The 21,549-nt window shown below is 31.2% G+C and overlaps 2 protein-coding genes, 1 non-coding gene and 1 pseudogene across 4 annotated transcripts; 1 reads left to right on the forward strand and 3 right to left on the reverse strand.

The window, feature by feature from the left end:
* Positions 1–5,537: 5,537 nt before the first annotated feature.
* LOC107608586 (uncharacterized) lies at positions 5,538–7,614 on the reverse strand. The gene is made up of 7 exons (XM_088502839.1): positions 7,470–7,614; positions 6,948–7,032; positions 6,714–6,846; positions 6,422–6,576; positions 6,270–6,318; positions 5,874–6,050; positions 5,538–5,732 (listed from the first exon to the last, which is right to left on the reverse strand). The coding sequence occupies exons 1-7, from the start codon at positions 7,612–7,614 to the stop codon at positions 5,538–5,540; spliced, it is 939 nt and encodes a 312-aa protein (XP_088358965.1).
* An 8,847-nt stretch (positions 7,615–16,461) lies between these two features.
* Positions 16,462–16,932, reverse strand: LOC110271410 (small ribosomal subunit protein uS13c pseudogene; annotated as a pseudogene). The gene is made up of 2 exons (XR_015902694.1): positions 16,699–16,932; positions 16,462–16,619 (listed from the first exon to the last, which is right to left on the reverse strand). The product of XR_015902694.1 is annotated as a small ribosomal subunit protein uS13c pseudogene (transcript).
* Positions 16,933–17,130: 198 nt separating this feature from the next.
* LOC107631721 (uncharacterized) lies at positions 17,131–17,867 on the reverse strand. The gene is made up of 3 exons (XM_016335266.3): positions 17,775–17,867; positions 17,521–17,703; positions 17,131–17,412 (listed from the first exon to the last, which is right to left on the reverse strand). The coding sequence occupies exons 1-3, from the start codon at positions 17,865–17,867 to the stop codon at positions 17,167–17,169; spliced, it is 522 nt and encodes a 173-aa protein (XP_016190752.2). The 3' UTR covers positions 17,131–17,166.
* Positions 17,868–21,218: 3,351 nt separating this feature from the next.
* On the forward strand, positions 21,219–21,299 carry TRNAL-AAG (transfer RNA leucine (anticodon AAG)). Its single transcript has one exon. It is a non-coding gene; the product is annotated as a tRNA-Leu (tRNA).
* Positions 21,300–21,549: the final 250 nt, after the last annotated feature.

The raw sequence follows: 21,549 nt of genomic DNA on the forward strand, positions 1-21,549 counted from the left end.
ATTCAAAAAGTCATTTAACTTGAGTAATCTAATGAACATAATTGGTAAAAAAATATTACTTTAAACTACAAAATTTAATTTACCTAAAATAATCTAATTGCTAAACAAAGTTAACTCTGACAACCTAAATTATTTGACTTAACCTTAATAAATCTAAATAAAAGAACGAATTTTAAACACAAATTTTCAAAAAATTACAAATTTTTAACTTAAATTTTAAAACCAAATATCCTAACCAGTAAATTACAAAAAATTTAAAATAAAAATTTTTAAAAAAAAATTTACATTTTAAAATAAAAATTAAATACAAAATTAATAATATATATATTATATAATTGAAGAAAATTAAAAGAAACACTAAATTTAAAAATTGACAAATTGAATAATGGGGAGGATTCACACTCACCTGGAAAAGGAACCCGAGGCAGCAACAGGAAGGCTAACAGGGACCCGCAAAATCCATACAGAAATGGTAACCCATCCTCACGAATAAATGGGATGGGACGGGATTGAGGTACCTGTTTCAGAGGATCCGCAAAATTCTCAAAAAAGAAAATTTACTTAAATTTATATATAAGTTATGTAAGTAACTCTAATTCATTTTATTTTAATTTATATGTTAAAAATTTTATGTATATATTATTATGTTAAATTTGTGTTTGAATTGTGTTTAATTTGATATCTTTGGTTGAATTATATAAGATTTTATTATGGTTGTATTAATTTTTTTAAAAAAATTAAAACTTAATAATATACAATTATCTATAGATACCCGCGGAGAGAAATAAATCGATACCCGTAGAAGGATGGGGCGGGGACGGGGGCATTTTACTAAACTGGGACGGGGTCGAAGGAGGGGTCCCCACCCATGGTGACCCATTGTTATCCCTAGCAGCGACGATGACCCATGAGGAAGCAGCGACGATGATGGAACCCGAGACAGCGACGACAACCCACGGAACCCAGCAGCAACAGAAACCCATGAGGCAGCAGTGACAGCGAAGCCTGGATCTCTGGTGAGAAAGGGAGAGGAAAGGGAGAATCAAGGTGAGAGAGAATGAGAGAGGAGAGGGCGAAGTTGTAGAAGTGAGGGGAAAGAATTTTTAAATTAGAATTTTATTCAATTTTTCCGTCAGTTTTACTAGCAGATAAATCTGACGGTAATGTGCTAGTAGTTGTTCAAAACGCCATGTTTCATTAATTCACATTACCATAAAAATTTTTTACGGTAAATTTCTCAATAAAATTGGCGCTTAGAAAATAAATTTTCTCGTCCCTTTTGGGGATAAAATAAACTCCGTTGGCAAGTTTTTATGGGGATAAATTTACACTTGTAACTGTCGAAAAATATGCTACTAAATCTGCCAATAACGACCCTTGCTAAATTCACCAATAAATTCGACGATGTTCAACATTTTTTTCTGTAATGACATGATAAACAATTTAATGGCTGGTTTTTTTTCTCCGCATAGTATTTTTGAATGTTTTTTAATATTAGTATATTACTGTTCATTTTTTTTTTAGATTAGGTGAGTTGGGTGAATTACATAGATTGATGATTTTTAATTTCGAAATCAAATCAATCCATGATTTCAACCCAACCCATAATTTTCTAGTTGGATTGGCTTAAAATCCATGAAATTATCCCAAAATAATGACATTCCTAGATTATATAATGGTTAGAAACAAAGAGAATAATCTAAAAAAAGTATTTGTGTATTATTTAGTGTGTTGAGAGTGATACAATATATAAGGATATATATAGGTGCTAGAAGAATCAAAGTAATAAAAGTGTAATATCCTATAATAAATATACAGATATGGTAAATAAATATAATTAATGCTAACTGATCTTAATTGATCCTGATTATACTCTAACAATAACAACTCCATATTCACGTTATTTAAAAAAGAGTGAATATCCAACCCAGTTCTTAACTATTATCTCGAAGGACAAAGTATTTCCTGATAACAAAAAAGAGCCCAATTCGGTCCCGATCCCTTAACGCAATAGGACAACACAATTTTTCCGTCATTTATGCCATTAACTCGTAATGAAAATTGCTTAAGTGGCACGTTTGGGTGATAAGTTGGTAAGTTAAGTGTAATGTAGTCACTGCCAAATTGGTTAGGGGCCTATTTGTCCCTATTCACTCTAACAAAACGACATTGTTTTAACGTCAAATTGGCTAGGAACTTATTTGTTAAGGACCTATTTATCCTAAAAGGATTTTGTATATAATTTTTTTTTCATATTAATTTTTTATTGTTATGATATTTATTATATTAATTTTTAATAAATTATTCAAATTTAAAAGATCATTTATTATGAAATCAAATAAATAATTTTCAATGTAATTTTTAAAAATATAAATAAAAATTTTACAATTAAAAGCCAAAAATATTAATGAAAATTAAAGGACAATTTTGAAAACTAGTAAAGACATTATTTGACATATATAATAAAAATTATAATATTCATACTAGACTTTGAACATTATATATAATCATTTAGATTGAAACATCCGTATATATATATACTAGCAGAAGACCCGTGCAACGCATGGGTTGAAAATTTCTGTTCCTTCTTTTGGATTTGTTTTTTCAGTGTTCTTGGATTGTCACTTTTTACGTTAATAAAAAGTACTTTTGTTATTCGATTTTTAACTAAATGTAACAAATTTATTTACTCTATAACCACTCAATACATAAGTATTTTTTCTAACTCTTCATTGTTTGTATAAGTATCATTGCTTTTCAAAACATTAATTTTGATGAACACATCTTAGAATTGGCTATAGAAATTCTCTTTCAAAACATTGTATCTTATTCAACTTCATAAATTATGGAACAACAAATACAACTTAAAAATATAAACAACATAATTAAGAAGATAAATAGAGAGATTGATACACTGACACGATGAATGAAGGAGGAGAGACAGAGAGTGAGAAACTTAGAAGGGAGAGAGAAGGAGCAACGCAGAAACAGAGAGAATAGAATAACCTATACCTTTAACAATCTACTTCTTCATTATTTTATTTCAAAATAACGTGAGGGCGACACTTGGCTTAATGAGCCACGGCAATTATACAAGTAGTAGATATAAGACCAAAGGAAAAGGACAAAATATTTACCTTAATTCTTTGGGAGAACTACTTCTCCCAAACCACCTGTTAGAAATACATGCATCAATTTCGCAAGTAATATACTAAAAATTCTTAATTAGAACACAAACTCCACTATTTACTAATAAAGTTACAACTGAAATTGTAGGTTACTCAAATAAAAGGAAACATTTGAATTTAGAACTTCAGCAAGTAAAATATTAACAGAATGTCTAAGTCCAACCAACTCACAACAACCCAATTCAAGAAAACTACAACACCATATCTTTAACACAAAGAAACTAAATCACACATTGTAACTAAACATTCTAGGCAAATCACATTAGCAACAACTGAATCTGATCCTAAATATTCATAGATGATGATGCCTCCTCATTATCATTCCAAGTTTCATCTATACGCCTAGAAAAGGTATCTTCAAGTTTTTGCTTTGTAGATCTTGGTACATCACGGTATGGGGATGCCAATCTCTTGTTGCAAACAATTTCATTCACCACACGAACAGATTTGTGCTAAGAAATTAGACAACAAAAATGAAATTTGTTAAATTTACTGAAATTTAATTAAAGACGAAATACTTAAGCAATAAAAAACCAGTTCTACAAAAACACGATATCAAGGAAAAATGGTCGGAAATACAACATAGAGATGAAAACTTACAGCAGGTAATACTGAACCAGAAATATGTGAAACATGGTCTTCAATAGAAGCCACATTTGAGGCCGAAACAATAGCACACTAATTATACATGTTTTGATAGAGAAGACAATATCATTGTTACGCATAATACTAAAAAAGTGAACAAACACTTATTAAAAAATATCTTGGAAGTCAATAGAGAAAACTAAACTAACCGCATTCAAAGCACGATTCTCAACACGTTCAATCAGCTTTAACATAAACTCATGTGTAGAAACTTTAAAAATATTATACGCAGGGCATATTGTGTCACTCTCAACGGGCTGAGGATCAACCATGAATACCAATTTTTTTTTCTATCAATTTGTACAAAAAATCGGATGCATCCAAGTGAAATTCTTCATTCTGACAATAGAAGAATAGAGAAGTCAGTATCTGAATATACAGAGAAAAAAAAGAATAGAATATCAAACCCAAAAAATCAAAGACACAGAAAGAGAACAAATTAAAGAGTAGTAACAATACACATGACGTATCTTAAAGACACAAATTAAGGAAATCATCAATTGATATCACATCAGAGAGAATTTTACAGAATTTTTTACTTTTAATCACAACATTTTTTTTACATTAAATGAATAAAGATATATCATTTAACAGGTAAAAATATAAGAGATAAGGAGTTCCAGTCTAGAGAACATGGTGAAAAAAAAAAGCAGAACATCAACATTATTAATTTATTGAATTAAATCTCCAATAAAAAATACAACATCAATAATTCAAATATTAGAAACTAACTTAGCATCATAAATGAAATTAAAATAAATGTCTTATTTTCTAATAAAGTTAAGAATGTGACCTGCAAGACATAAAAGTTTTTAAAAATAAAAATACCACTAACAAAAAAAAATACACACACACACAACCAACTCCTAAATACATTACCAATTCCAAGAGAAACAACTCACTCATCAGTTTTAGATTACAAACAGTAAACAACTAAATGTTAAACATATCCAACTAAAATTCAAGTGGAGTATAATAACACAGATAAGAATAAACTCCTCACTAATTTTATTTCAATATTAGTTGGAAAAAATACAGATTCTCAATATTACTTATAGCACCATATGAAATAAAAGAGTTGTTATCAAAACCCATATCTGAATAGTTCACAATTTTTAGATAAATTATACGCATCAATGTAACAAATAGATAATAAATTAATCTCGTTCAGAAGTAACTCGTGAAGAAGTTAACCAAGATAAAGGAGTCATCATCTCTTAAAACCTCAGAACATTTTTTCCCCATTAAGTGTTGCACATCTCCATCATGGAGAATTAATGCATTGCAACCACCAGCGTGATTAACATAAACTTTTACTTTGTATTTACAATAATAAAATAACAGTAAAGATATTTTAAAATAATCCAAAAGTCCTAAACTAACCCAAAAATCTACTAATTAAAAAATATATAAATAAAAATGAACATAGTTCAAAAGATAACCTCAAAACTCCATCAGAACAATGTGTCAAGCAAAGGTGACAAAAGAGCTTAGATTGGTCAGCATCTATTTTTTCACCACACAAACAAACTGAGTACCACCAATTCCTATCATTAGAGATAGATGTAATTGTACCAGCCAACAGAACACAAGGATCCTATAATTTGTTGAATTTTATGATCCAAAAGAAACGAAAGAAACATGAGAAAATTAATTAAATTGAATCCAAACAGCATGCTTAATATCATTTATATTTATACAAAATCAATCTAAACTATTTTGTATCGGCTTTGTAAGGTTATACGCAGCACCCAAAGCCTCCATATCAACTTCAATAGATTCCATGTTGTCAGAAGTAACTGAGATTCTACTACCAAGAGATGATATTTCATCATGAGGCTGCGAATTTTGAATGACATCCTCATAAATCGGTGAAAATACAGTTGGAGGGAGAAGTCTCTACACAAAATGTTAATTGATCAAGATAGAAATAAAAAAGGAAAAACAAAAAAAGCATGGTAACTATATGTCTTTGAAAGAACAAAAGATCAATTCACGGTACACAAAGTCCAAAGTAAAGTATGGAATGGAACTACTAACACTGGAAACAGGATCTGTCTTAAATTTGTTAACAATCACATGATCATCAGAACAGTTGACTACTTTAAATGTCCCAACATTTGGTCTATTTCCAACTTTTTTCCGATCTACTTTAAACACAACTTTCTTTCCAATTACATCATTAAAGAATGGTGGATAAGGGGTTGCATACACAACCTACAATTAACCAGAAAAGTATAAAATAAAAATGAAGTCAACCAAAATAAATGAATGTCACTCAAAAGACCAAATATCATTAATAAATGAAAAAGTATAAAATATGTGTTTTGGTATTATGAAATATATATCTATACCGAGTGCTCAGCATCAAGATCCCGAAGAACCTCAATGAGCTTTTTTCCTGAATAAGAGCGCTGCAGGACGGTCATACAAAACAAATCTAGCACTTCCAGTAGCATCCTCAACATCTACTAAAACCTTGTACCTAAATTAAGACATAAAATAATTATAAGATATTTTAACAATGAACTAATTTCACATATAAATTATATAACATATGATATTTCTTAGAAGTAAATCGGACATACTTCTTTACAGCATTCTTTATTTTCCTTCCACATTCGGAACAACTGAAATGACTTCTAAAAAGCTCCAAAAGATAACCACAGACACATGAGTAGTACCACCAATCAAAATTGTTGCATATACTTTTAATCTTAGCAACAACATTGAAGAAACCATCCTATATCACAAATATTGAATTAGAAATAATTACAATGATGAGAAACACAAAAACAAAATTTCAAAGAAAGACAACTATAATAAGCAAAGTTACACATAGTTTACAATCCTAAAAATGACAAATTAAGTTCTACTAACTGCATCATTTTCTCTTAATTCCTTAATACTCCTATTCATAGAGAGATTGACAAAATCAACATCGACATCAGCAACAATAAATCCATTACCAAGGGTGATAGAGTCAATGAAATATGACTCTGAAGGATCCAATCTACATATTTTATAGTCACAAAAAAAGTTACTAAATACCAACATTAATGTCAATATACACAAAATACATAACACCAATTAGAAGAAAAAATTGATGCTCACCTAGTAATAAAACATACAGCCTCTGGAATATCAGGATTGATCATGATTTTGGTACAATCTATTACATTCTGAACTACAACCTTCCCTATTATTGGTAAAATAAAAATAATAAAATCAATATATTATTTTTCTGTGAAAAAAATAACATCAAAATAAACTTTATCATCCGAAAATAATTCTAATTGAAGTCATAAAATCAAATATTATTATCAATAGTATATTAATAAGGGCATAAACCTCTCTAACAATTCTTTTTTGACTGAGTTTATACTAAAAATATCATATTTATCACATGCTCGAGAGCTTCTAATCTTTTCATTATCTTTATTTTTAATTTTGGGACTATTCATTTATAATTAGATTGACATTAATTAAAACATTAACTTTATTCACACATTATAATAACCTACTAATTTTTTATAAAACTTATGTAAATCAGGTGTAACTTAAATATTTGAAGCCATATGTTTAGTGCTGAAATTCTTTACGAAACAATGAATTCTAAAAGAAAATTCAGAATACCTTCATAAATCTTGACCTTGACAGATTGGAGTAAAATGATTGGCAGTTGCGAGACAGCATTCATAAGAGCCAACCGCATCTTTGTTAAAAAATCTCCAAATAAATTACAGGTGAGATAAGAGCTACAATATGACATGTTCAACATAAGTACTAACTAATTTGTTTATTAGTAGACTCCATGAATACGGACATATAAAGAATGAAAAAATCCAAATCAGATACTAAAAATCGCAATAAACAATAAACAATCAAATAAAATGCTAACCCATTTGAATACAACTAGATGAGAACTAATTTAAACTTTTTCCCATCGTCAAGTTCAACATCAGAATAGTCACGAACACTTATCAGGAAACCCATGACATCTGATCACATCAAACAGAAAGAGATTAACATACAATGATGATTTATAACATACATATCCATTTTATTTGTGATTAGAGTACATTTAAGATAGTAAATCATAATTATACTGATCAAGTAGACTGAATCTTGTCCCATCTGAACAACACTTTCAACAGTCTCTAATGAATATGAAGTCTCTGGAAACTCAACATCAAAAATTGGAATAACCTTCGTGTCAAACCGAAAAAGCAACTTATATCGATGCTTTACAATTTTTGCTGCACCAATATTTGGAACTACCGTGAATCGAGATATAGAATATAGCTCTCCTTCTTTGAGAATTTCTCAGAATTGATTAATGACCTCCTTCTTCAAAGTACGCTGTATCTTGTTCAACTTCATAAATCACATGACAGCAAACACAATTTATAAATATAAACAACAAAATTAGAAGCATATAGTGTCTTGTTCACATGCAAACACAATACTATCACTATTAATAAGAAAGATTGAAGATCAAAACATGTTAGGAGTTTCAAGTTGAAAATTTACATATGTATTAACCATATAAAAAATGGAATAAACATTAAAATATTCAGAAGACCACAGTAAATATAATTTGTTAAAAATAATAAGTTACTTTCCTAATTTGATTCTATTTAATTTTTAAAAATGCAAATGAGATTAAGTGCAAATTTAATTGAAGGCACAATTCAAGCCACCACCGCCACCATTCATGGATCCTAATGTTGCAAAATTCATAAGAATTTTTTGTAGTAAACCACACAACCCGTGCTCTCTGTTTCACTTTATTGGGTAAGTGATATATTTTTATGAATTATTGTATTTTATATATATGGGATAACTGTCCAAGAGGTTGGAAAATTAAACTGCATCTAGAATTGCTTCCTCCAGTGTCTTTTAAAGTGTACATAAACCAACCATTGATGTAATCATATTAAAAATTTAATTGAGAATAAATTATTATTTTTGTCTCTTAAATAGTTTAATTCTTTTGATAAAATAGATTTTAAAAGAATAATATATTAGTTTTCTAATTAAAATTGTAATAAATTATTATTTTTCTCTTAAATAGTTTAATTCTTTTGATAAAATTGCTTTTTAAAAAAATGGTATATTAGTTTTTTTAATTTAAATTGTACCGGTTTACAAAAAAATGCACTATCTTCTAATAACTAACAAATAATTTATATATTTATTCCAATCTTTCTTAAAAACATTATTCGAAATTTGATCATTAAATTTTTTTATTATTTTTTTAATTGATCGCCATTGGCAAAAGAAAAAAAATGGTTAGCATAAAATTACTAATTATAAAAGATAAAAAACTTTATTTTTAAATAAATTTACAAAAAATCGCTTCAAAATATGAGTGAATTTCTTTTTTCTAACCATGAAAACAAATCTGTTCTTCTCACACTAATTTAGAAATAATGTAACACAATCCAATTTCTAAGAAAAATTGTTTAACTTCATAAATTATGTGGCACAAAATACAATATAAAAGGATAAACTACATAGTCTAGAACATAAAGCTTGGTTAGTAGTTGGAATTTTTATACAACTTGTTGAACTCAACTACTTTTTTAAGAAAGTGCACACAAATTGATTAAGTTAAAATCACAATTGTTTAATTATTTTGAAAAATTTTTAGGATTTTCTAACTCCAAGTTAAATATCCAAAGTATACACCCAAACTTTTGACAAAAAACAAAAAGGAACATTCAACCCTTTTAATGAGAAAATATAAAAAACTGAAATTTTAGACCATGTTTTTTCACTAAATAGGTAATATCCAATTCAAGTGACTAATTGAAGAAACTAAATTTTCATTAAACTGATTTGAACACACAGACTACACTTTCACGCTATTCGAATTATTTTAGCATTTTTATCCTAGAATAAAATCCACAAACAACACAGGAAAGCTGAGAACAAATAACGAAATAAAAGTTCTGCATCTTTGAACCGAACATAAAAGGTAGAAATAATATACCAAAACTCAGAACAAATTATACAGAAAATTCAGATTTTATTATGGATAAACTTTTACTTGAGAAACTATAAAGCATGTCATTGCACTAAATGAGTATGTCATTTCCAAAAATCAGTAAATGAGAACTACCACAGCATGTGAGATAAGAAACTAAATAAAGATACGTAAATACCAAATATAAAATTGAGGGAGAATCAGAAATTAAGCAAATAATGAGACTAAGTAGTATTAGTATTGAAGTATAGGAGAAATTTACTAGGTAAAATCTGATAAAATTATAGATATTTTTCAGGCATGGTGCCACCAAATTGTGGTTAGATGCGAAAAAAGATGGTGGATTAATCTATGATTTACTATTATCTGTATTACTTGGAGAATCAGGAACCAAAAACTCTGAAGATAAACAAATACAGGATAATGAAGTTTGGGAAGAAATCATTACCATTGGAAGGAATGGAAGAGGTGCAAACAGCCAAGTGTAGGAGCCTAGAAAATTGTAAAGAAAAGCCAGAAGATGGAAGATGGGGTCAAGGGAGAAAAGGAAATAAAATTTATTGGTGTTATATGCAGAATTCATCAATGATAAAAATGTAACATGAGTGGGAGATCTTCTTATTCTGTACCGTATAATTCCATGTTTTTCTAAATTATAGATTTTATAAAATAAATATTCAAAATTGTATATGATGCATCAACAAAAAAAAATAATATAACATAAAATGGATTGAATATTTATAATTTCAGATAAATTTTATGTGACTAATAAAAATCATAAGTGGACAAAAAAATGTGAAAAGGATTTTAGAGAGAAAATTACACACTTAAAAATAGATGAGTAATTAAATTAAATATTTTTTGAATAAATTTATTGTTTAAGATTTAAAAAGAAAAGAATTATCAATTCAATTGTAAACTTAGCAAAGTTATGAAAAAGGAATTTCAAAAAAAATAATGATTATTTGAAAAACATAAAACTATTTTTAATTAAAAAGTAAAAAATATATCTAGAAGATATTTTATTTAATCGGATTGAGTACTATTAATTGTCAAGGAAATGAAAATCCTTCAAGTTTTGTAGCATGGTTTGTGGAGACCATTAGTCCTAACTATTGATTGAGATTTGTAGGCTTAGATGCAGATAGATTTTGCTCTAATCTTGCTTTTACATTTGTAATCAAAGTAGAATTCCTTGAATTAGTTTCCAAAATCTTTGTAACACTTTTTTTAGACGTTTTATAGACAGTTTAGTTCATCCTCTATGGTTGTTAGTTAGTTAGTGTTGAAGCACAAGGATTCCATAATATACAATCCAACTTGTATTCAATAAGCTCTAACAATTTCAACCAAAGTTTTATGAAGATATTTATTTAGAAGTGTCACTCTGTAGTATAGAAAAATTTTTTGACCAAAGTGTATATTTTATGTATTAAGTTTATCTATGAAAATTTTGACTTCATATTTACCCCACAATTAAAAATACCCTTGAGGTCTTAGAAAAAGCTCAAGCAACAAAATAACTTGCTAGATAGAAAAAAGACTGATTTGTTTGCTTCATATAACTATTACTTTTTGACTGACTATATATTCCATCAATAGCTTCCTTTTGATTGATAAAATTGTAAGGATTAAAATCATACATGACCCATTTGCTCAGCTTTATATTACTAAACTTTCTTTCTAACCATTTTAACCACAGACTTGAACCAATCTAGATCATAAATCATGAACGAAATTCGCACAATCAAGCTTGTACTCCGTCATTCGATTCATAAAGCAAAGTTTGCAAAACTCAGCATTTCTATTAAAGTTCTGATTCTACTAATTTTGAAAACTGTTTTCCTTCAAATGAACAACATCTCAAACATTGGCATATTTTAGAGTGACACACAAGTTAAACGAAAATTCAACTCAAGTAAGAACACATTAAATAAGCATTGTCCTATCCAAAGAACAAATTAAAACTAAACCACCATGATTGATTGTCTAATTCTCTTGAATCCATGCCCTTGTAGAATAAAAAAAATAAAGTAGTAAATAGCAAAATTTCAATTATTAACAGATTTCAAAGACCAACACGAGTTAAACAAAGCAAGTGATCAACATATCCATGTCTTTGTATTAAATAACATGTTTGAAAGAATGAAAAATGAAGAAAGTCATAGAAAAATTGTCAAGGATGGAACTATGTACTAATGCGACAGATATACAGCATTAAATTTAGCTTTCAAATTATTCAAGGTAGTAATTTTTTTATTGAAAGAATAATATGTTTTCATTTTTGGTATGTATGTTCTCGTCTAAGTTAAGGGACAAAGAGAATTAGTAAACTAACAATTGTTAAAACACTAACAAACTTTTTAAATTAACAACACCAAGGAAGTAGAAAGAAGTTAGACAGCTGTGATTAAACCAAGGGAAACTGAATCTATTTATAAACACATCCAAGTGGATAAAGTGCAAAAAAGCTATAATAATATCTTAATAAAGTTATATTAGAGTAAAAATTTACATATGCCATAAGATAATGCTTAGTTTTTTATTTTTATTTTTTTTTGTCCCTAAAAAGAGAACACTAAAAAAATGGCATTTAGTAAATGCACAAACATGCCAAGGATTAGTCAAATGACTGTGGCAAAATAAGATCGAAACTTGTTAAACGGCATTTAGTAATAATAATAACGAATGAAATAATAAAAAAGTAACTAATATAAAAGGAGAATATGAAAAGGCAAAGAAAAGATATTTGGTGGTTACAGATTCAATAGAAAGAAAGTGCATTGGATTGGTTTTTATAGAATTTTCTACTTTTTAGTACAGATTTTTTAAATATAAATGCATAAAAATTAATAATTTAAGAGTTAAAATAATAAAAGTTAAGAGATCCAGTCCGAACCAAATGGTGGAAAAATGAGAAATATAAGAGATAAATAGCTCCAATCTGAAGAAAATGAGGAAGCCAACAGTTGAAATTGAACCATATCGAATTTTATGTTTTTCCACTTTTTAAAAGAAAAGAACTTTATCATTCAAGTGCATAAATGATATCTTCTAAGATTGAGAAATATAAGAGTCAAAATTAAGGAATATGGGATCAGTAATCCAAAGATTAAAAAAATGATTTAGTATCATCACTGAAAAAAATAAATATCTGATTTTTTTATTAAAGTTAAAAATTTTATCTGTCAGATACCATCTTAAAAATACACGTTTTATAGGTCCAATGTGACAATAAAAGTAAATTTCATCCAAAAATATTAATCAAAGAAGTTCAGACATCCAACAAACTCAATGGATTATTTGGAAATGAAATATAAACTCCATACACAAAGAGATCACAATTTATCATAGTTTATACACAAAGAGGTCAAAGGGAAAAATTTTTACCTTAAGTTTCTTAAAAATTTTCTGACCTCATTTCCATATGCAGTAAAATTGTATTGCTGAGAACTAAAACCAACAACCACCTCAATCGCTCTCTTATAATGGTTTCCGCCGTGGCCTCCGCAATGCCTCCGGACACTATTCTGAGGGGTCATTGACGGCAAAAAACAGTAACGTTTAGGGCTTCCGTCGCCACTCCCCACGACTTTGACTGGACCAGATCCCGATTCCACTGGGCATATACCAGCATTTTGAGTAATTAAAGAAATCGCCTCTTCCTCTTCATAGATGCTGTCGGTGTCACTGCAGCCGTTTACAGCATCCGTCCACAATGCTTTTAGAGAGATATCGCAGAGCAGCATTGAGAGAATAGTCAGATTTGAAGAGAAACCCGAACTGAAGGGAGGAAAAGGAGTTGAAGGGATAGGATTTCAGAGTGAGAAAAACATCGAGAGAGAAGGAGAGAGTGGGTGTCTCAAGCAAAAGCAAGGGATGGTAGAATGCAAAAAGGGATCGAGAAGCAGAGAACTGGATTTGAGAGTGAGAGCAACACCGTGAGAGAGAGAAAGAGAGTGTGACACAAAGGAGAGGGAAGGATTGAGGTCACAACACCAACGAAAAGGATCCAAGCCAGAAGGAGAGAATAGCCGATCCAAGAGAGAACGAAGGGAATGAGGGGATTAGGATTTTTGAGAGAGATAGAGAGAGGAGAGACATCGTCAAATGAAAGATAGAGAACAGTGTCTTCCATTTGACACTGTCTCTCCTCTCTCTATCTCTCTCAAAAACCCTAATCCCCTCATTCCCTTCATTCTCTCCTGGATTGGCTATTCTCTCTTTCTGGCCTGGATCATTTTCGTCGGTGTTGTGACCTCGATCCTTTCCTCTCCTCTGTGTGACACTCTCTTTCTCTCTCATTTTCTCATTCTCTCTCTCACGGTGTTACTCTCACTCTCAAACCCAGTTCTCTACTTCTTGATCTTTTTTGCATTCTACCATCCCCTTGCTTTTGCTTGAGACACACACACTCTCCTTCTCTCTCGATGTTTTTCTCACTCTGAAACCCTAGCCCTTCAACTCTGTTTTCCTCCTTTCAGTTTAGGTTTCTCTTTAAATCTGGCTATTTTGTCAATGCTGCTCTGCGATATCTCTCTAAGAACACTGTGGATGGATGCTGTAAACGGCTGCAGTGACACTGACAGCATCTATGAAGAGGAAGAAGCAATTCTTTAATTACTAAAAATGCCGATATATGCCCAACGGAATCGGAATCTGGTCCAGTCAAAGCGAGCGGGTGGTGACAGAAGCCCTAAAGGCAAACGTTACTGTTTTTTGCCGCCAATGACCCCTCAGAACAGTGTCCAGAGGCATTGCGGAGGCCACGGCGGAAACCATTATGGCGAGTTCGCGACTGAAATGGTAGACCTCGGATGAGGGGCTGGAAAAGTGGGCCGAACACAACAGAAGTTCTTTAATTCCAAATGTTCGCTCACCAGAACAGGTTAGATATTTGATGATTACAGATTCAATAGAAACAAAGTGCATTGGATTGATTTTTATCAAATTTTCCACTTTTTAGTACAGAAGTTTTTTAAATATAAATGCATAAAAATTAATCATTTAAGAGTTAAAAAATAAAAGTTAAGAGTTCCAGTGCGAACCAAATGGTGGAAAAATGAGAAATATAAGAGATAAATAGCTCCAATCTGAAGCAAATGAGGAAGCCAACAGTTGAAATTGAACCATATCGAATTTTATAGGTTTTTCCACATTTTAAAACAAAATAACTTTATCATTCAGGTGCATAAATTATATCTTTTAAGATTGAAAAATATAAAAGTCAAAATTAAGGAATATGGGATCAGTAATCCAAAGATTAAAAAATGATTTAGTATCATCACTGAAAGAAATAAATATCTGGTTTTTTTTATTAAAGTTACAAATTTTATCTGTCAGAGACCATGTTAAAAATACACATTTTATAGGTCCAATGTCATGTTAAAAATACACATTTTATAGGTCCAATGTGACAATAAAAGTAAATTTCATCCAAAAATATTAATCAAAGAAGTTCAGACATCCAACAAACTAAATGGATTATTTGGAAATGAAATATAAACTCCATAAACAAAGAGATCACAATTTATCACAGTTTATACACAAAGAGGTCAAAGGGAAAAATTTTTACCTTAACTTTCTTGAAAATTTTCTGACCACATTTCCATGTTAAGTAAAACTGTTTTGCAATTTGAGAACCAAAACCAACAACCTCCTCAATCGCTCTCTTATACATCTTTATCCACGAAGAAATCACATTATAAAATGTAAGGTAGAGTTTGTTTTATGTTACCTTGGGAGGGTTGAGAACAGGGAAATAGACGGCTCTGGAAAGAGGTCTAGGGTTTGAGATTAGGGCGAGAGAGGGAGCTATAGGCATCACTAGCGTTTGTGCCATGCTCGAGTTGTTCTTCTTTCTCTGCTGTTAAATAGAAGTAAGAGATAAATAGAAATTAAAACCAAAAGAAGCAAAATTGTCTCAACACAACTCCTCATTCCAATGTATTATATTAACATAACAACCCATAAAAGAAGCAAAAACTTTAGCATATAAAATATTAGAACCACTAAATATATATCAGAAACCAATCTTTAACTTCAAAAAAAGCTAAAAGCTTTTTCTCTTTCTACAATCAACTGGTTCTTCTCATTTCACTCGTTCTAAAATATGCATTATCTCAAAAAAAAAACATTACTAAACCACAAAAAAAAGAACAAATTAAATATAATTTATATAAATATAAGCAAGAAGAAAAATAAGTCCGGCAAGCTTCAGCTCTATATGAGGAAATTCAAATTATTAGCCTTATTAGCTTCTCTAATAAGCACCCAACCCCAATCTGGTTCAACAAAATACTATCTTAATTAGGAATATGAAAGCTAATCAAATTTAATTAAGCATAAAGCAGAGTTTGTTACACACAGAAAGCATATATATAAGAGGAAATAGGAAATGTAAAAGCATATATACTCCTACTACTGCATGTGGACAGTACTCTTAATGTGAAACAGATGAAAACACATAATCGGTGGCGTTCTTAATTAAGTAATTTCCACACAGAAATTAAAATTTTACTAATTAATCAAGATCCATATTATGTATAGTTATGAGCATTGAAATTAAGTAAAGGTGATATTGGGTCAGAGAGGGAGAGAATGAAGAGGTACGAACCAGGGATCGCTGGAATATTCGAAGAGCTTGCCTTTGGTAGAGAAGATGATGAGTGCGACTTCGGCATCGCATAGCACTGCTATTTCATTTGCCTTCTTCAGTAAACGTACCTATCTACCTATCCTCTGTAACATTGAATCTCCTTCAATCTCCTTATATTCAGCGCATTAAACCTCCTCTGAGAAAATCAATAAACACATCAATAAATTAAACTTTCTTCTTAATTAATTGAATGGTTTAAGCGAAAGGAAACTAACCAAATCGCCTTCAATGACGTATTTGGAGACTTCATCTCTAAGAGTGATGAGATCCTCTTCGCTGAGATCCTTAGTGACCTTGTTGTCCATGCTTATATCGCAGAGAATCTTGCGAGCTCTGCTCCTTCCGATTCCATGGATGTACTGTAGCGAGAACTCAATTCTCTTGTTGTTCGGAATCTCCACTCCGCCAACTCGAGCGCACTCTATGCTTAACTCTCTCACCTGAGCACACAAATTCGAAGAAAAATATAAGCAATAAGAAAAATTATTTATAAATATAATTTATATAAATATAAGCAAGAAGAAAAATTATTTAACTTAATTTTCTTGTAGACGTTCTGAGCTCATTTCTGTTTTCCTAACTGCGATGCAATCTCAGATCAAAATCCAGCTGGATACTCAATTAATCTCTTATCAATTTTCCTCTTATCAAACAAATCCTAATAGACTATTTTGTCTTGCAATCTATATATCCATATGGAAGGTTGTAATTCTGTACCTGTGGGGTAAGTACTGAAGGCAACTCCATGTAGCATATGAACCCATTAAGACTCCAATGACATAGAACTGTGGCCCTAACTCTAACTGATCAGCAAGTTCTTGAATGTCAAGTGCTTCACTTTTGAGCGAGTGTTTGGGATTTGGATCACTTTCTCCATACCCAGCTCGGTCATATTGCAGTAGATATATGCCTAGTTCATCTATTAGTTCCTGTATATATGTATATATACACGTTGAGTAACCTTATTCAGCATATGAATATCTTAATTGTATAGTACTACTATTCTATTTAAGTTGAAAGGGAATGAGTAATTGTACTTGGGGTGCGAGAAAGTTCATCTCTTTGGAGCTTCCAAAACCATGGACAATGATGATCTTATACTTTGCCACATCCTTAGAAACCCCTCTCTCAAGATAAGCCAGGTGCCTCCCATCTCTGAGTTTAATTCTTGGTGAAATCACAGCAAAATCATCTTGGTTTGGAGAAACAAACTTAGTCCCCTAAAACAAAAACCCAACAACATATATAATATTGAAAACATTAAGAATGAACAAATCTTATCAGTGTTTACCTGACAGAAACCTCTGCAGAGTTGTTTTGTCTGAGATTGTGATGGTTTCTTATCATTGAACAATAGTTTAAGGTGATGTCCGAATCTTTTCATCTGTTCTTGATGACTTAGTAGATCCAAGCTATGCTTTTTATTTCTGTGTGCACATCAAATATGAATGGAATGAAAATTGAATTTGGTTCATTTGGTTTGTTTAAATCAGAGAAAATCAAACAAAAAGCAATCGGATCGTGGAATTCATGAATTGTTGCGATATGATGAAGGAAAAAGAACAAAAAGTAGACCTTTTGACAACGAAGAGGGATCCCTGGACGTCCTTGCGACTCTGCAAACGGTAATCGCAGAAAGAAGAGAGAGAAAGCGTTAGATAGAGAGAGATAGAGAATGGAATAGATGAAACGAAGGAGATTATAAAGGAACGAATCCATTGGGAGAGGTCGATGTTGAACTCGTAGAAGGTGACGTGTGCAGCGGTGATGAGGATTTCCTCGACGAACGGATCGATGCGCTGAAGATCAGTGAGGTTGAGGAGCTTCGTGCTGTGCTAGTCGAGATTGGGGATGAGCTTCCCGTTCTGAGACATTATGGAACCGCAAACACAAACCCTAGAATTTTGCGGGTTGGGTTTCGGCTTTCGATGTGTTCTGTGCCTGAGAGTGAAAATGGAAAAGGGGGCAGGGTTTAGGGTTTGAAGCAGCCGGTTCTACTGGCTTTTACTGGGAAAAAGGAGATCCTTAGAGAGATTGATACACTGACACGATGAAGGAAGGAGGAGAGAAAAGGAGGAGAGACAGAGAGTGAGAAACTTAGAAGGGAGAGAGAAGGAGCAACGCAGAAACAGAGATAATAGAATAACCTTTACCTTTAACAATCTACTTCTTCATTATTTTATTTTAAAATAACGTGAGGACGACACCTGGCTTAATGAGCCACGGCAATTATGTGCTAGTTAATTGACTAATTTTTTTGAAGTATGTGCTAGTTAATTTTGTTGACTTAATGTCACTCTTTATGGTTCTTTATGGTGTAATTTTTTGAATGTTTTTACATAAAAACTAATAATAAAAATATTACTTTTATTTTTTTGTCAATGATCGCGTTGTTGATAAGCCGCTATTTTACGATTTATTTTGTATTGAATTGAGCGGATTTTATTTATTATTCTCACTTATTCATATAATTTGCATGTTTTATATTTTTCTTTCCTAATTTTGTACTATGATTGAAAACATGCTTTTTTTGCCTTAAATTCGCTAATTTTAATCTTCTCTTATTACCATTCGATGCTATGATATGTTTGTTAAGTGTTTTCAGGGTTTATAGGGCAGGAATGGCTTAGAGAATAGAAAAGAAGCATGCAAAAGTGGAAGGAACACAAGAAATCAAGTATTTCAGAATCTGGTAGCGACGCGCACGCATGGACGATGCGTACGTGTGACTGGTGCAGTAGACACACGACGCGCACGCGTGGCTGACGCCTACGCGTGGCCAGTGAAAAAGACCAGCGACGTGTACGCGTGGCTGACGCGTACGCGTGACAGAGAGTCACGTGCTACATTAAACAGAAGACGCTGGGGGCGATTTCTGGGCTGCTTTGGACCCAGTTTCAAGCCCGAAAATACTGATTAGAGGCTGCAGAGTGGAGCTGGAAGGAGGATTCATTCATTCATACTTTCATTCACATTAGTTAGGTTTAGATGTAGTTTTCTAGAGTAGGTTTTAGTATTTTTAGGTTTAGTTTTTCTCAAATTCAGATTTCTACCTTACTTTTATTTAGTTTTCTTATACTTTTATTTGTTCTAGTACTTTGGTTTGTCTACTTCTATCATTGATTCTTTTATGTTGCCAATTTAGTTTATGAATTCTTCTTATTTCCTTTACTCCTTATTAATGCAAGTTATGTTTTCATGTTTATGATTGCTTCTTTCTCCATTTGTTATTATTGTTTCCTAATGCAATCGTTGGTCTTAGATTTTGCTATGTCTTGTTAGTTTTCTAAGTTTTTATTCTATGCCTTCCAAGTGTTTGATAAAATGCTTGGTTGGATTTTAAATTAGATTTTTATGTTCTTAACTTGGATTGATCAATTAGAGACTCTTGAGTTATCAAAATTCTTTTGTTGATTAGTGATTGAGACTTGCTGGTTGGCTTAGACTTCACTAAATCTAGTCTTTGATTAGGACTTGTAAACTTAAGTTGATTTTGCTCACTTGACTTTTCTTCATTGTTAGAGGTTAACTAAGTAAAAGCAAAAGGCAATTACCATCACAATTGATGATGATAATGAGAATAGGAATTCCAATTCTCAATCCTTGCTAGGACTTTTCTTAGTTGTTATTTTATTTCCTTATCATTTACATTACTTGTCTCTTATCACAAAAAACTCCAAAAATACTTTTCCATAACCAATTATAAGTATACTTCCCTGCAATTCCTTGAGAGACGACCCGAAGTTTAAATACTTCGGTTAATTTTATTGGGTTTGTATTTGTGACAAACAATTTAAACATTGATTGAGGTTTAATTGTCGGTTTAGAATTATATTTGCAACGCAATAATTTTTGTGAAAATCTTTACCAATATTTTTCCTCCGTCAGTTGTCCTATTATGTTAAAAAACAAGGATCAAATTGAGCTTTTTTTTAGTCAATAAACACTCTATCCTTCGAAATACTCATCAAGGACCAAATTGAATGTTTACTTAAAAAAAATCCCAACACAATTTTTCTTTTTAATTAAAAAAAAGTGAGTCTTTATTTTTTAAATGCTACATTATTGTTCATATAACTTTCGAAGTAATTAAGTTCTATGTTTCTAATAAACTTGGATTTGACCGTTTTGGGTAGCTAACTAGTTTAATTTCCAATTTACATCATAGCTAGCTATCCCCACTAATTTGTTGCATATTAGAATGATGAGACACGTCCATATTACATCCCCTATTTCCTATGTTACAGAAAGTAACAATATAGTGACGACAATAGCAAGAGGTCAATGCGGAACTTGATGATCAATGATTATGAAAATATTGGCATCTGATTCTAAATTATTGGTTTGGGTAATTATGTCACTGGCCAAGCACTATTATTTGCTTTACTGCATCCTTAGCTTCAACAATAATAGATTTGGTTAAAAACAAATGAACGGTCAAAAGGCAACCGGGAAATTTTTGAGCAATCATAATGATGATGAAAATTACTGAATATTGATTAATGATAACATGACTTAAATCCAGTCAAACTTTGAGTTCAATTATCATGCTATGTGATAGTATTGGTATGAATTTTTGTTTCAATTCAAGCTTATTGAATACTAACTTTATAAATCAACATAATAAAAAGTAAAAACTAATTTATTATGGTTAATGCCACATGCAGTCACATAAACAAGATGTATTATTCCACATTACCTAGATGTATCAAAATTTCCAAGACATTGGCCTGTAGTTGAGATGGCCGAGTTGGTCTAAGGCGCCAGATTAAGGTTCTGGTCCGAAAGGGCGTGGGTTCAAATCCCACTTTCAACATATTTTTCTTCATCAAGAAAACCGCAGCCTATGTGATAGTATTTATGTGAACTTGCATGGATGATGGCAATATTAGAAGATTGATTATGAAAAATATTATTAGAAGAAAAAGAAGAATGAAAGGCCCCTATCCGGCGAGGGAAGATTGAAGGGGGAGTCATAAATAGGTGAGAGAAGCATAATCATGATGGGCAGCCCCCCTCCCTGAAGGAGGGCATTACATTAGCCACTACTATAATGTGAATCTTTA

The sequence above is a fragment of the Arachis ipaensis genome, chromosome B1 (genome assembly GCF_059453495.1).
Source record: "Arachis ipaensis isolate K30076 ecotype BB chromosome B1, ASM5945349v1, whole genome shotgun sequence".
NCBI classification, from domain to species: domain Eukaryota; kingdom Viridiplantae; phylum Streptophyta; class Magnoliopsida; order Fabales; family Fabaceae; genus Arachis; species Arachis ipaensis.

Excerpts from the sequence above, each read along its gene's own strand:
- LOC107631721 (XM_016335266.3), bottom strand. The coding sequence starts at position 17,867 with ATGAAAAGATTCGGACATCACCTTAAACTATTGTTCAATGATAAGAAA. Across the intron at positions 17,704-17,774 it reads TCTGCAGAGGTTTCTGTCAG|GGGACTAAGTTTGTTTCTCC; the intron begins GTAAACACTGAT and ends TTTTTGTTTTAG. Across the intron at positions 17,413-17,520 it reads TGAACTTTCTCGCACCCCAA|GAACTAATAGATGAACTAGG; the intron begins GTACAATTACTC and ends ACATATATACAG.
- LOC107608586 (XM_088502839.1), bottom strand. The coding sequence starts at position 7,614 with ATGTTGAACATGTCATATTGTAGCTCTTATCTCACCTGTAATTTATTT. Across the intron at positions 7,033-7,469 it reads CAAGGTCAAGATTTATGAAG|GGAAGGTTGTAGTTCAGAAT; the intron begins GTATTCTGAATT and ends TACCAATAATAG. Across the intron at positions 6,577-6,713 it reads AATTAAGAGAAAATGATGCA|GATGGTTTCTTCAATGTTGT; the intron begins GTTAGTAGAACT and ends TTTGTGATATAG.